Genomic DNA, 15981 nt, shown 5'->3' with positions numbered 1-15981 from the left:
CCCCCTTCCTAAAACAAAACAAAACGAAAACAAAAATAAAAACTTTCATCTCAAAGTTTCTTTGTAGGTATGGTTGAACCCCTTTCTTCTCACATCTAAACTTTTTTTGCTGAGAAGTCTTTACCAACTATTGACATTTCCCATTTGTTCCACCCTACTGCATGGGGCCCCACTGATCACGTCCTCCTTTTGAAACTCCTAACTCCTTTGCTTCTACAATCTTCCACTTTCCTAATTCTCCTCATACATGCCTGGTTCTTTCTGTTTCTTTCATGTCCCCATCTCCTTCCTATACCTAATCCTTAAATGTGAGCTCAAGGCATCTTTTCTTAGCCTCCTGCTGTTATTACTTTATCCATTCTCCTTGGGTGATATCATCTCTGCTTGTAATTTTAACTACTACCTTTCTGCTAAAGGTTCCCATACTCCTGCCCAGACTATACCTGATCTTTAGATTCTTACATCAATGCCCTGCTCGAAGTCTCCACTTGGATGTGTCCCAGGCAGCTCAGAACTGATCATATCTTTTTCTACCCTAAGCACGAAGTTCCTCTTGGAACTCTCCCAACTGTTGGCACCATCAACCAAACAGCTGCCCAAACTAGAAATTTCAGAGTCACTCTTCCTCTGACTCATTACTCCTATCAATCAGTACCCAAGCCCTGCCAACTTAATCCCCTTTAAGTTGCTTTATTTACTGCTTGCCTTTCACACCTAACACCCCTGCCCTAATTCAGGCCCTCATAATCTCTTCCTTACATACATGGGTAGCCTCCTAATTAGCCTCCCCATTGGCAATTCTATCTCCCTCAAATTGAGCCTCCTCACAGCTACTGAATGAACAGGCAGGTCCAGCAGTGAAGTAACAAATGTCCAGTGATAAAGTCACACAAATGCCTCTTCCAGAAGTATCTTGCCTACACCTTGCATCTCTGTATTACTCTTGCCCAAATATTGCTCTCTATACTTCCTGTTGATTCTGAGAGCTAACTGATAACCTTCCAGTACCTCCTTCACTGCTTGATCAAATGAAAAGCCTTGACTAGCACACAATTCCTTTTACCTTCTACCACAATTGTGGGTTTTTGTGTCCTCTATTGGCCTAGGGCCACCACCAAGGGCAGGGACCATGACTGTGAACCCTATGGACTGTGTACTCATGTACTATGTCCTCCAACTACTAACATAGAACATGATGAATAGTAGACACTTAGATGCTTGTTCACAGTATGAATAGTCTGCAGTAGGTTTTTCTGTAAAACATATTATTTATTCATGATGCAATGAAATTATGGTAATGATACCACTTGTTTTATTATCTTATTCTTAGCCTCAGAATCCCATAAAACACATGCAAATTTCTCACAAAGTAGAGAAAGCAAATATCCTGGAAGATCTGACTTGCAAACCTGATCCTCTGCTTTCTCCATTTGTCATAACCATATATAAGAACTTCTTCCCAGAGCAGACAAACATCCTTATGTGCTTTTAACCATCAAGGTGGGTGCTACGGACATCTCACACCTGAGTACCTCAGAAACACCCGCTCTCCATAGCTAGCTCAAAGTCTGGTCATCCGTTGCCAAAAAATACTTTCCAGCCCCAGCAGTGCCACTCTCAAGGTTGCATTGTGGTTGCTTGTGATGGCAGAGAGTCAAGGGACTTAGGCATCCCTGATGGGTAAATAATCCAAGAGCTTTTTGTCCATTGGCAAATTAGGGATGAAACAGGCCATGTACTGGTGAGACAAGCTGTAATACTGCTTCGCTGTTATATTTGGAAATTACAGCATAAGCCTTCAAACTCTTTGAAGTCCCATGGTAGGAAGGATTACTAAACACAACCTCTTTTACTACAGGAAAAAAATGTTAAGGATTTTTTATTTTTTTTTCCATCAATCTCAACAATGGCTTTACAGATTGGTTAAATTCAAAGTGTTTGTTGATGCCACATATTACCAGGCATTGTAAGGAGGATGTGATTCCTGTTCTCAGAGACATAACAGTCTGATGAGGTGACCGGGCTGGGGGACTCTTATCAGGAGATGCCAATAAGAAGACTTACACAGTGGAAAGTGCAGAGAGCCATGGGAAGGTAGGGTTTTCATCTGGAAAACTTATGGAATGTTTTAAGAAAAAGCTGGACCTTAAAGCATAGGTGGGACCTAAATAGATGAGCATGGGACAGGAGAATAGAAAAGCAGCATTATACAGGTAAAGAGAACTTTGCAAATAGAACAAGAAGCAAGTAAGTAAAGGGCATGTTGAATGAACAGCACATTAGAGATTAATGGGAAGGAAGAGGAGAAATGTAATTTGGAGCAAACTGTGAAGGGCCTTGAATGCCAAACAAGGCATTTTGCACATTAGCCTGTGGGTAATTGCTAATCATCAAAAGATACTTAAGACGAGGGCGTTTCTTCTTTCTTACATCTGGAGAAGCTGGGGAGTTGAAAGCCATTCCAATACACATTCCTCAACCATGGACACATATCACAATCACCTAGGGAGTCTGTTAGTGTGTGTTGTTTTTTAATGATGCCAAGTCTGGTCCCATTTCTGGACAAATAAATCAGAACCTCTTGGAGTAAGACCTGGATATAGCTTTAAAAAAATTTGTTTTTACCTGTTTTAATTTCCAGCCAGGGCTGAGAACCATTGTGTAGGTGAAACTATATCTATCTATCTGTCTATCTATCTATATCTATCTATCTAGATAGGTAAATAGATATAAATAGATGGATATGTAATCAAACACTCCAAGAACCTAGACCTGAATGCATAACTACATTTATATGATTTAGTTGGTTAAGAAAAGCATAAGAAAAATTGAAGGAGACTGCTGGGATAGTTGTTAGACATGAAAATCAGGGTTGACCAACAAGTATACCCAAGACAAGTTTAACTACCTGCTAGCTCCACTTATTGGGATACCCATCACCTCTACTAACATAAATGGATTTCACTCAACTTCTTCAAAACCTAATATTGTTTGATAAGAGATAGAAGTAAGACTGATGCTGGGGTGATCTACCAAAGAGGTTCTGTTATTTTAAGAACCAAAATCTTTAAATGAATATTACACCCCAAGATACAAGTTACCAAAACATGGTAACTATAGGCTAAAAGATTTGAAGATGGCAACAAAAGCATAAAGTCCTCTGACAAAAATTATTTTTTTCCTCCCCACATATTAGCTGACTTCTGCAATTACAGGATGGGAAACATCCTAAAAATCCCCAGGTGTCTTATTAGGGATCAGGCCAGGATTTGGGTAGCCACTTCCCATTCAGCAACTCTAATTTGAGTAGGGAGGAAACCAGATGGGGTGTTGGCCATCATAAGGAGGAGGCTGCCCAGACACAGCTTACATCCACAGAAGCCAGTAGAGGCTTAGCAGGCAGATATTACCACCCCAGGTGGGTTAAATCTCAAGTGGAGGGGTCAGGCAAGAGAATTCAAGCACCCAGACTGATTGACAGGAAGGCCAGGGGTTAGGATCTTGTCCAAGAACTTAGGAGATGAGAGATCATAGAAGGCACGAGCACCATCACTAATGGAGCCAATTGATGCTGGGGCACTAGGAGGCTGGGGTGGGAGAATAATGAAGCAGCAAGCAAGGCATTCTTGACAACAACCAATAATTTATAGAGAAAAATGTATCATCTGCTGGGATAGACTACACACTAAGTATGAAACTCAGTGTTATTACTTTATATCCACACTTTGTTCAGCCACACAAAAGTGAGATGAGGCTTACCAGTGCTTAAACTAGAGCCAAATAAGAAAAGTAAGGTTCTTTCTCTGGTTGGAATGAAGAGTAGATGGCATAACTATAAGCAAAAGAAAACCACACTCTCCTTAGCTCCCCAAAAGCTGTTTTGGAAAGCTGTCTGAGTTAGAAAAACTGATGTGTATTTATAAAGTTTATGATGTTGATAAAAGACACATCAAGTAATAGTAAGAATAACATCAGGTTACATGTATAAAGTGCTCACTCTGTGTTAAACGTATTAATGTATATAGTCTTCACAACAATCTCATGTGATAGGTACTTCTACTATCTCAATTTTATAGCCAAGGAAACTGAGACATAGAGAGGATAAATAACTTTCCCAAGCCCACACAGCTTGAAAGAGCAGAGCCTGGATTCTAATCCAAGTCACCCAGCTCCAGAGCTTATACTAACCACGAGGCTTAAGCCGTTCTTCATGATAAGGAACTACCTTTGAAGGGGCAGAATGAACCAGGAGCACGTAGGAAAACACTTAAGGATATGTTCGTGATCTAATACAGTCATTCAACAGGTTCTTTCATTCAACAAATATATATCGAGCACCTGCTATGTGCCAGGCTCTCTTCTTCACGCTGAAGATCGCAGACGGGTGGGATCCCTATACATCTGAAAGAGTGAATACATGTTACATGGTATGGCATAAAATGTAGTGTTTTGTGGCTTTGTTTGGCCCCAAACACTGCATCTTTGGAATCTGAGTTCTTCCACATGTCTGAAATATAATTAGCTCTCTGATGAAGAGTTTCCAACACAACAAAGTTTCAGAGTTTAGAACCCAGAGTGGAGACAGGGATGTTTCCTCCAATGCTGGAGGAAAAAGAACTGGTGGAGAGCCAAGGAGCTGAGGCCCTGTCCAAGGGCTGCCTGACTTGGTCTGTGTATGAGAAGGCAGCACTGGATGACCTCCAAGGCTCAGCTCTAGGATCTGGGTTCCCAGGAAGCAAGGCAGAAGCAAGGCTGCCCTCAGGCACAGCACAGCACAGCACAGCACAGCACAGCCATGCTCAACCTGAGAGCAGTCACAGCCAGGGCAGCAGTGGGAAATGGCATGTGATATTGCAAGTGTAACTAGGTCACATTTCTGGGGTCGACCATCTCTCCCAGAGGGTGTCAAGGAACATTCCTGACTTGTGCCGATTTCCAGCCCCCATACAATGTGGGGATTGTACTTCTGCTTAGAGAGCTCTAAGAACAACCTGCAGACATAATGTAGGACCAAGTAGCCCCATGCAGATGAGCATAACTCGTCCCTGGCCTTATGAAGTTTGTGATGCCAGGGTGGGATGCTGAATCAGCCCTCCAAAATCAGGAAAGGAGCTGTAGTCTGCAGGAAGAGGACTGGTTCTCCTCTCCCAGGAACCTGGGATCCTTGCCAGATTTGTGGCTCTAGCTGAGCCTCAAGAAATAGCAGGCAGGATTCATCACTGTTAATAATAACTGGCACATGACTGAGTGCAGAACTGAAACGCAGATGGCCAAGGAGCTGAGAGTGTCCTTAAAAGAGAAGGGACAAGTTTGGGTGAAGGAAAGGGTATCAGAGAGACAAACACACATGTATTTACACGTGATTTCGGGACATTCTACCATGCCCCCACCCCACCCCTTCATGATGCCCAACCCTGTAGCCCACCTGCCTGCCTCAGATGCTATCACTCACTCCTGGGTACAAAAGCCATCCAACCTTTTTCTGTATTAGGCGATTTCTCAAACCCTGACTCCTACCGTGGAAAAACAATGTAGGTCTTCTCTGCAACAAGTGCTTTCAATTTCTCTTTTTACCTCCTCTTCACCTGAGACATTTCTGCAGCTGCCTTCCTCTTCCAGGTAGCTGAGTGTTCCAAACTCCTAATTAAGGGGCAACACCTAGATTTGGCTTTACCTTGCCTCAGCTCCTCGAGTGGCTTCCTCACAGAATTCAGTTAAAGGTGCTAAGCCACAATGTCCAAAAATGAGAATGAAGCCAATATCCACTCAATGATTCTTTTGAATTGTGCCTGTTTGGATGCAAGGCCAACTGCATGGTCTCCAAGAATCCTCAGGGCAAAGGACCTCTGCCCCCACAGCTGGCATCAGGAAAATGGAATAAGCAGCCCCGATTTCAGCTGAGGACCACTGCTCAAAGGGGTTTCCAGATCCTCTGAGCTGTGAATAAGGATGATTTTTTTTATAGGATAAATGAATGGAGAAAGATTTTCACAGGATAAAACAGATCCCTGGCTGGGCGCGGTGGCTCATGCCTGTAATCCCAGTACTTTGGGAGGTCGAAGCGGGTGGATCACTCAAGGTCAGGAGTTCAAGACCAGCCTGGCCAACATGATGAAATCCCATCTCTACTAAAAATACGAAAATTAGCCTGGGGTAGTAGCACATGCCTCCTGAGTAGGTGGGACTACAGGTACATGCCCCAGTTACTCCAGAGGCTGAGGCAGGAGAATCGCTTGAACCCGAGAGGCGAAGTTTGCAGTGACCCGAGGTCACGCCATTGGACTCCAGCCTGGGCAACAGAGTGAGACTCCTTCTCAAAGAGACAAAACAAAAAACAAACAAAAACAGATCCCTTCTTTGCCGGATTCAATTCAAACTTAAGATTTAGAAGTGAGTTCAAATTTGAGTCTGACATAGTATCACTTCCCTTGACAAGTTAGGGAAAATTAAAATATTCTACAAAAAGAATAGAGGGAGATCAAGAAAGCAGGACAACCATGGGCAAAATGAGAAAGTAGACAAAACTGGGTTTCAGTGCCCGATCCCCTGTACTGGTGCACCTGGCATTCCCTGGGGGAAACTGCCATTGGGATAAATAACCCAAGCCAACACAATGCCTGGTCAAAACTTACCTATTCTGTGTCCAGTGGAGATAAAGCATATTTTAAAGTGGCCATGAAATAGAGACACTCGAACTGTAATCAGGAACATCTAGGGACTTAACACTCTAAATCAAAGGCATGAACCTCAGAAACTATTTCAGGCAGCAAAGGGGATATTTAGAGACAAGGAGACTTTTCCAACTACCTCCAGATTTGATTCTCCTGTGATGAAACCCCAATTTGCAGATTTGTGTCCCAACTTACCTTCCTTTTCTGGCCTTTTGCATTGTTCTCTCCACAATAAATTAACCTACTGACCATGGACATATAAGAAGTGCGTCTGGCACATATGTTTATTGCAGCACTATTTACAATAACAAAGACATGGAACCAACCCAAATGCCCATCAGTGATAGACTGGATAAAGAAAATGTAGCACATATACACCATGGAATACTATGCAGCAATACCAAAGAGTGAGTTTATGTCCTTTGCAGGGACATGGATGAAGCTGGAAGCCATCATTCTCAGCAAACTAACACAGGAACAGAAAACCAAACACCTCATGTTCTCACTCATAAGTGGGAGTTGAACAATGAGAACACACGGACACAGGGAGGGGAACTTCACACACCGGGGCCTGTTGGGGGTGGGGCGCAAGGGGAGGGAGAGTATTAGGACAAATACCTAAAGCATGCGGGGCTTAAAACCTAGATGACGGGATGATAGGTGCAGCAAACCACCATACACACTTATACCTGTGTAACAAACCTGCACATTCTGCACATGTATCCCAGAACTTAAAGAAAAAAAAAAAAGAAGTGCATGTGGGCAAAAGTCTCTGAAACCCACTACTTTCCATGGTGGATCCAGTACATGAAGGTGAATGGAACCATGGAACCAGTTTCAAAGGGTTTCTGCAGGAAGAAGTGCATTTGCAGAGAAGCTTGTGAACAGCTTGCCAAATTTCAGCCTGGAAGAATTTTATTATCTTTAATTTACCAACCTAGAAATGGGCTTATAAGGGAAATTCTTAGTGATGTCTTCTTAGGCAACCACAGCAACTGCCACACACCTACCTCACTGCCCTGGAGCCTGGAGTACACTGTTACGTCCAAGTTCTGGCCTTTGACAAACTGAAGCTGGAACAACTGGAGCCTAACCTGCCTGCTCCACCCTGGAGTGCTCAGAGGAGAATGAATTAACTTCCCCCAGCCAACCCAGTAGTCCCAGTCCTGAGCCAGAAAGCAGTGGCTGTTAGAAAGAATGCAGAAAGCAAAGCCACAGTGCCTTCGTTATACTATTAAACTGTAATCACCTTTTTCTATAAGCATCTTCCTGTTTTCCCTGAAGGGGGACGGTTTAACTGCTGTCCTGGGGCAGAGGTGCCAACTCAGCAGAGAGACTTCCTGTGGGTCTGGGAGGCAGTTGTGTTCAGCATGCTGTGGCATGCCCACTGACCAGAGGCAGGCTGTGAGGGGGCCCCCATCCTGACAGAGAGCCGAAGGCAGGAACTCAGAGACTAACTAAGGCTCCTGGCTTAAGGAATGATGTTGATTTCGTTTTCTCAGGGCCAGCACTAGGATGAGGCAAGCCAAGTGCTTAGGGAACAAGACTTAAGTAGCTGTTCACTCTCGGGTCCTGCAAGTAGCTCCTTCACCCTAGTGCCAGACCTACTCAGAGCCAACAACAGAACAGGTTGTGTGTGTGTGTACATGGACTGTGGAAGTCGGCAGTTCTCAAAGTGTAGTCGCAAGACCAGCATCATCAGCATCACCTGGGAACTTGTTAGAAATTCTCAGGCCCCCTGAATCAGACACTCAGGGAGTGGGGCCCAGCAATCTGTGTCTTACAAGCCCACCAGGTGATTCTGATGCAGCTGAGGTTTGAGAAGCCCCGTGCTGGAGGAGAGTGCTCTCCAAAGCCAGTCTCGTGGCATTTCTAAGGCCATCTCCCACAATGCTTCCATACAGGCAGTATAGGGAAAGGGTGAGTGGCAAGATTACAGAGACTTTCCTAAAGCCATCAGCAAGATAGGAATCCCTCGAATAATAAATCAGGAATTGCTTTTTCCCAGCCACCCCTAAGTAAACTGTAGTAGTCAAGACTTGGCAATTGTTGGATAAAGATGGAGATTACTGCTGAACCAGTTCCTTCCTGTTTCTTCCTAACTAGACACTCAGAGTTAGCCACTCAGTGACACTGTGATATGGACTAGCCATTTGAATATTCTATGGCTGAGATTCCTTCCTCTGTAAAATGGGTCCAACATCACCTACCTGTGAGGGTCAGAGAAGCTAATGTATGCAGAACCCTGAGTAGAAGCCTGGGGCAGAGTGAGCTGTGGTGACAGTTCATACATCTAACCAGGGGTTCTGGGCTCCATCCTCCCCCAGGGAGCCAGGTGGGAGGATCTGCGGCCTGAGGACAATTGAGTGGGGAAGGAGGTGAGCTGGTTTCATCTAGGGTACCATGTTTTTTAAAGAAGGCTATTTTCCAATCCAAATAGTCTGTGGGCATCAGGCTTCACTGGTGGTGACAAAAGAGAGAGAAAGGAAAGAAGCAACACCCAGTGCCGCTTGCCATTGGGTACTGAGAACCACACTTAAAAAAAAAACAAACTATGTAAAGGCAAGATGACACTTCAGAAGACCCCACATTTAAACTTTGTCCTTGGGACCCAAACAGTATTGAGTAGTAAGACAATGACCACCAGTGAGACAGGGACCCCAGGCATTTGGCAGTGTACATGGTTTCTTTTGTCCAGGGCAGGATTATAAACAGGAGTGTGAGGATGAAATCATGCAGCAAAAAACACTGTCAGGGTCAAGGCAGACGTGATGTCTTAGCACTAACGTCCCATCACAGAATTGTGGAACCATTTCTGCAAAGCTGAAGGAGAACTAGTCCCATCCAACTTTTCCCAACTCACAGACATGTCTCCTGAGGACCAGAAAGGTTGCTGGCCTGAAGAGGCACACAGCTGGTGTGCCTGCAGAGGCCCACAGCGCAGAACAATCATTAGCTGTGCTCCGTTTCTCCCTTCCATTAAGGAGTGCTGGGGTGAGACGCAAATTTTAAGCTTCTACCCATAGGCCAGGTAAACAAAGGGCGGCCTCCCGCCCACCCCGTGCCTGCCTCGGCCATCCCTTGCAGCACAGCTGAGGGCTTGAAGGAGGATCCATGACTCACACTTTTCTTGCCGCGGAGAATTAACTCCAAGATAACATTACCCATGTGGGAAAAAAAGCAAGCCATCAAGGAAGAAAGTTCACCTCGCGCCCCTCTCCACCGAGCCTCCTTACCTTCCTCATTTAAAATCCACGGCAGAGAGGCCAAAACGGAGTCAAAGCCGCAAGTGCTCTCTTCAAAGGCACAGGACCCAGCGGGCAGGTCGAGGGCACCGGCGAGCTGCAGGGCTGCGGGCACAAAGCGAGTTTCAGTTCGAGCTCCACCCAGGAGCGTTTGCACCAACTCGGGGAGCCCCAGGGGTACTACCTGGTGAAAGTGGGGGAAAGACGAGCGGGAGGGGGCGGGAGAGGGATGCAGTACCTGTCCCCCAGCATCCCCGGGCGCCTCCACTGAGCGACCCCACGCCCACCCCCACCCCAGGCTTGGCCAGGGGAGGGAGTTAGCGGCTGCGGAGGATCAGGAGGCGCCCTCGGATGGCCCAGCCCAGCACGGTGAGGCGGACCCCCGGGGGCAGCAGGAGCGGGGGCGAGTCGTCAGAGCGCCCCCGGGGTTGTCCCGGGGTCCAGGCCTTACCTTGCAACGCCAGGAGGACGCCCCTTAACAGCATGGTCGCGTTTCAGGGAGGATGACTAGGAAGGGGTGCAAGTTGCCAGCCCGCTGGGACAGGCTGCTCCTAGTGAAAGGGATCGTGGGAGGCGGGGGCGCCGGGGACCCAAGGAGGGAGAAGTCGAGAGGCAAAGCTTGCGCTCTGAGCTGCCCAACTTTGCAGAGCGGCTCCCAGAGCCGAGCGGTATGCTGGAAGGTGCCCGAATGGAGAGCGCCAGCGCCCCGGCGCTGAGCAGCAGCCTCAGGTCAGACCGCGGCCCAGCTGGTCCTGGGCGACGATGGGGCTGGACAGGGAGGAGACAACTGCACACTTTGAAAGGCCAGCCACGACTGGCTGGGAGAGGAGAGGTCGGACCGCAGTGCCTTCGCTCAGGATTTTAAAGCTTGGGACCAGAGCCCTTGCAGACACTTGGAAGGGGCAGGCCTTCCAGGAGTCCCTCCGCTGGGTTGGGACCGGAGGCGCCCGCCCCGCCCAGCCGCGGTGGGAACTCGCTTATTTCTGGGGACAGCTTCCCTGCATCTGGCACGTCAGTCCCGCAGGGCTGGCCCTAATTTTAACTTCTTCTCCCCAGAATGAAAGAGGGTGGAATTCTCCAAGGAAAGCCTGGAGGAAAATTTGGAAACGGTTGGGTGGAATAAGCTTTATATCTAAGGAGTTTCAGCGTTTACGGTCCAGCAATGCTAACCCTGGAATACCACCCCCACCTTTTTTTAGCCGGTGGAATGTCTGGCATGCCTGGTGCTCAGCATTCCCTCCGTCCGGTGAAATGGGGGCATTCCTTCTCTCCAAAGAGCCATGATAGATTGATTAATGGGAGGCTTTAAACTGGGAGGGGGTTGTTGGGGAGGGAGTTACCTCTGAGGAACCTGTTTGCTTTGGGCACTAAGTGGGTCTCCAACAATATTCTTTTCTTGTAAAGAGTTCTTCTTCCTCCCCTCCCTCCTCTTCCTCCTCCTCCTTTCTCCCATTTATAATTTTGTGCAGGCAATTTTGTGAGGAGGGCAGTGGTTTTAAAACCTGAGGGTGCATCAGAATCTGCTGAAGGGCCTCACCCTCCGTTTCCGATCCAGTAGCTCTGGAGTGGGCCTGAGAGGCTGCACGTCCCTAATAAGTTTCCAGAGGCTGCTGCTGCCGCAGCGGGTTTGGGACAATACTTTGAGGACCACTGGCCTAACAAACTCCCGTTGAGCCATCAGTTCAACCTGCTCCCATGCCTTCACCTGGCTTCCAGACCGCTGGGTTTCCTGGTCTTTCATTGGCCGCCGCTTCTCGGCCTCTTTGCTGTTACCTCTGTAACCCCTTAACATGAGAGTGCCTCCAAGTTCTTCCCTGTCACTCCTGTTTCTTTCTCTATCCAGCCCCTCAATGCTGTCCTCAAGTCTCATAGTTTTAGATACCAATGATAGCCTGATAACTCCCACATTTATATTTCTAACCCAGACTACTCACTAACGCCAGACTCTTTGATCTCATTGCCACCTCAACATTTCCAATTGGATGCGTCAGAGCTATTTCATACTTAACAGGTCCCAACATGAAGGCTGCATATTTCTTCCCAAACCTGCCCCTCCCCTGTGTCTTCCTCATCTCAGTAAAAGAACTATTTTCCTCCAATTGTTCAGGAGAGAAAACTTGGAGGCATCTTCAGCTCATCCGTTCCTGTCAGACATTGCCAATTTCTATCAGCTCAGGATTCAAAACACAGCAGATGCTGACCATGCTCTGTGCCCATGGTGGTGATGCCTTGGTTGGTCCAAGCTGCCCTTGCCATCAGCCTGGGATACCGCAGTGGCCTCCTGAGCACGGTCTCCCTTCATTTTCTGCCCTGCCCACCCTACTCCATTCTGAACACACTAGTCAGGGTTATCCTTTTAATACAGAAATTGGGCCATGTCACTCCTTAGCTCAAGACCCAACAAGTTCCCGAGTCATTTAGTAAAGTCCAAAGTCTTCACGATGACCAACCAGGCCCTATAGGACCTGCTCCACCCTTTTCTTTCTTTTCTTGCTTTCCTTCTTTTTCTTTTTTTGAGACAGAATCCCACTCTGTCACCAGGCTGGAGTGCGGTCTCTGTTCACTGCAAAGTCCACCTCCCAGGTTCAAGCAATTCTCCTGCCTCAGCCTCCCAAGTAGCTGGGATTACAGGCGTGTGCCACCACGCCCAGCTAATTTTTGTATTTTTAGTAGAGACAGGGCTTCACCATGTTGGCCAGGGTGGTTTCAATCTCTTGACCTCATGATCCACCTGCCTCGGACTCCCGAAGTGCTGCGATTACAGGCGTGAGCCACTGCACCCAGCCCCACCCTCTTATTTCTCTGACTTCAATCACCCTGCTTACTCTTCTCTAGCCACACAGACCTCTTGGCTGGTCCTCAAACACAGTCCAGCTATCCTTTCAGAATTTCGCACTGGCTGTTCTTTCTGCTCAAAATGCTCTTCCACAAAGAGCCACACAACTCACTGCCTAATGAGGTCTTCACTCAGATGTCACTTTCAGTATTAGAAAATTAGTAACCTTCTCCCTAATAAGGAAAATATGTCTGGAATCCTTTTTTAAAGGTAGGAACAAATTTTCATGTGTTTTCTGTAAACAATGATTCAAATGGTCAAAAGTTTGTTCATTAGTGTGTGCTATTTGGTGTATATGTATTTTTTTATTTATATGCTTTGCCTCAGGTAGTAGCTAATAATAACATTTATTGTGTTTACCATTATAAATGTTTTATGTAGATAATCTCATTTAAGCTTCACAAAATCTCTACAGGATAAATATGTTCATTATCCTCATTTAATAGATGGGGAAACTGAGGCACAGAGTTCAGTGACTGTGGACAGTAGAGACAAAACTCAAACCCAGATCTGCTTTATTCCAAAAGCCTATTTTCTCAACCAGTACAGGACTTCTCTCGCTTGGGTCTTATTTTCTTTTTTTTTTTGACTTCTTGATCACAGATGGTGCTAAATATCTGATGAATTTCATCACATTACTTAACGAAAAATTCAAAGACAGTTATACATCCAGTCGAAACCTCAAAACATTATTTTCAATTAAAGAAGTTTTCAGCAACAATCAAACTGGTGCTCCTTTTTCCAGATACTTATGGAGTATTTCAAAGTTTTAGAATTGCCTTAGATTCATGTCGTATGTTCTAAGTCATAGGAAAATGAAAAACTTCAAAGCCCTAAAGAGATCCTTCCAAAATTTAAAATATGATTTACAACCTTAACGTGACATTGTGTATTGCCACCTATGGGAACAGAATCATACATAAGTACAAACTCAGACCAAATTTTCTATTTTGCATATAATTGTTTGATCCCAAGAATATATGATCCTTAGACATTGGCACAAGTTAGAATGTCTGGGAAGCAGACTCTGATTTGGAGTTTAATGTGCAGGGTGTTTAATCAGGAGTACCTTGGGATCAGTGCCATGGAAGTGGGGGAGAGGAAGCAGGAAAGGGTGGAGGGAGAATTGGAGTTGCAATGCAAATCCCACAAAGCTTCTTTCAATCCCCCAAGGAACTATGGAGTTAAAATGGCCTATCTAACTTGTCTCTTGTTAGGCTGAAATGAAAGGGCATTTGTACTGCTGTCTCCATCTGTCACTGGTTGTGGCCTGCATTGGGACAGAAGTGATCTCCAGTGAGGCAGCTCTCTGCACTGGGGAGGATCAGAAGTTGAAGGCCGATGACAATACTCCCAAGCCACTGGGACTAAAAGTCATTTCTTGAAGGGGGATCTGGACAGCACAACAATGCCTACCACAGACGTTTTGCAGAGAAAGGAAAAGATATTGTATGTGGCCTAAGTCAGGATGCAGGGAAAAAGACTGAGGAGGGAATCCAGAGAATCTAGAAATTACGTCAACCTACTTCCTTTGGTCACTAATTATAGCACCCACATGGTACCCTCTTATTACTTGGGAAAACAGGATCAGGTCCCAAGGAACCCAGAACGCTATTCTCCAAGATTTAGCTTAAGCAACTGATCAAATAACACATATCAAGTTCTGGCTTACAAAAAGCACTCAGTACTTAGGTATTCTAATAGGTTGAATGGTGGCTCAAAAGATACATCTGTATCCCAGAATCTGCAAATGTGACCTCATTTGGAAAAAGGGACTTTGCTAATTAAGTTAGGGATGAGATCATCCTGTATTACCAGGTGGGCCCTAAATCAATGGCAACTATCCTTATAAGAGACAGAAGAAAAGGCACAGACACATGTAGGAAATGGTCACATAAAGGTGGAGATCGTCATGTAAAGAGATTGGAGTGATGCAGCCCCAAGCCAGGGAATAACAAATTCTCCCCTAGAGCCCCAGAAGACTGTACTCTGCAGACACCTTGATTTGGGGCTTCTGGCCTCTGAAACTGAGAGAATAGCTTTCTGTTCTTTTAAGCCACCCAGTTTGTAGTAATTTGTTCTGGCAACCATAGAAAACTAATATAGAGTGCATTAAGTAAACACATGCCAGGCACTTAACATGCATTATCTCATTTAATCCATGCAATATCCCTATGAGGTAAATATCATTATTGTCCCCATTTTATAGACTAGGAGACAGGACCAGAGGGGGTCAATTAACCTGCTGAAAGGCACACATCCAGCCAGCATGCAGCAAGGATTTGATCCCAGATGCCCACCTCTCCTGGCTATCCACTATGCTGCCCCTAAATACTTCCTCCTTACACACGCCTGTCTCTCCTAATGAGGGCTGCCTACAGCACACACAGACACTATGCCCTGCTCTCTCTCTGGGTTCCTGCATGATGCTCACCTCTCACAGAGCCTGCCCATCCTCTCTGCTCTTTGCCAGTCTGTTCCTGGCTCCCTCCAGGTACCTTTCACCAGGGGCTCTGCTCCTTGTTGTACCACTTCTAGCCTGGAGATCACCAAGTTCTTGCTTCTAACTTTCTGGGTCAAGGTGAGGAAGATGAAGCATTGCTGCTCCTCTCTATCCGGTGTCTTCCCACATAGCCAGGTGAGGCATTGGAGGGTGTGAGCAAATCTGTAGGAAGAAAGCAAGAAAGCCAGCATTTATGATTGCACCTTTGCCTACACTACAGAGGTTAGGCCAATCTCAGAGGCTGTCTTTACTGCCCACTTTCCCTTCTGTTTGCTCTCTCTCCTTACTTGTTACTCTCACACAGTGTCATGCCATGATAAGCTCAGCAAACATTTCCTGAGCACCTACTGTGAGCCAGGCACTATGCTAGGGGCTGGAAATCCCGGGGTCAAGAAGACACATCCTCTGCTGCTGAGACAGGGGACTGACCCATGAGACAATAATTTCAATAAAATATGTGGATGAGATAGAATAAAGCCTGCAAATATAAAAAGTCTAGAGGCTGAGGAAGTCATGTAAATGAATGGAGTGATCTGGTAACACCAAAGAAATAGGGAGGGATGGAGCCTGTTGTTAACCAGAGTAAGTAAGCCCAACTAAAGGGCATTACAGAAACCATCTCTACCCCATCTGCTCATGTTTCAAAAGAAGCCCAATATTCAGATATGTATATAACAGCTCCTGATTTTCAGATGCCAGCAAGAAATTACAACAATATACTCAAAT

The 15981-nt window shown here is 45.9% G+C and overlaps 1 protein-coding gene across 3 annotated transcripts in view; it reads right to left on the bottom strand.

Annotated features, from left to right (window-relative positions):
• Positions 1 to 11093, bottom strand: part of MAMDC2 (MAM domain containing 2) — a 177452-nt gene extending 166359 nt beyond the window's left edge. For 2 of the 3 annotated variants that reach the window (XM_031014898.3, XM_031014897.3), the window contains exons 1-2: positions 10368 to 11093; positions 9908 to 10021 (exon numbers count right to left, since the gene is read on the bottom strand). In XM_031014898.3, coding sequence (XP_030870758.1) covers positions 9908 to 10021; positions 10368 to 10401 — 148 coding nt within the window. In that variant the 5' untranslated portion in view covers positions 10402 to 11093. The remainder of the gene's footprint in view (positions 1 to 9907; positions 10022 to 10367) is intronic. The other variant, XM_004048109.5, reaches the window with a different exon arrangement.
• Positions 11094 to 15981: the final 4888 nt, after the last annotated feature.

This window comes from Gorilla gorilla, chromosome 13 (assembly GCF_029281585.2).
Source record: "Gorilla gorilla gorilla isolate KB3781 chromosome 13, NHGRI_mGorGor1-v2.1_pri, whole genome shotgun sequence".
Taxonomy (NCBI): Eukaryota; Metazoa; Chordata; class Mammalia; order Primates; family Hominidae; genus Gorilla; species Gorilla gorilla.
The sequence above is the reverse complement of the archived record's forward strand: the minus strand, read 5'-3'. Positions and strand labels throughout refer to the sequence as shown.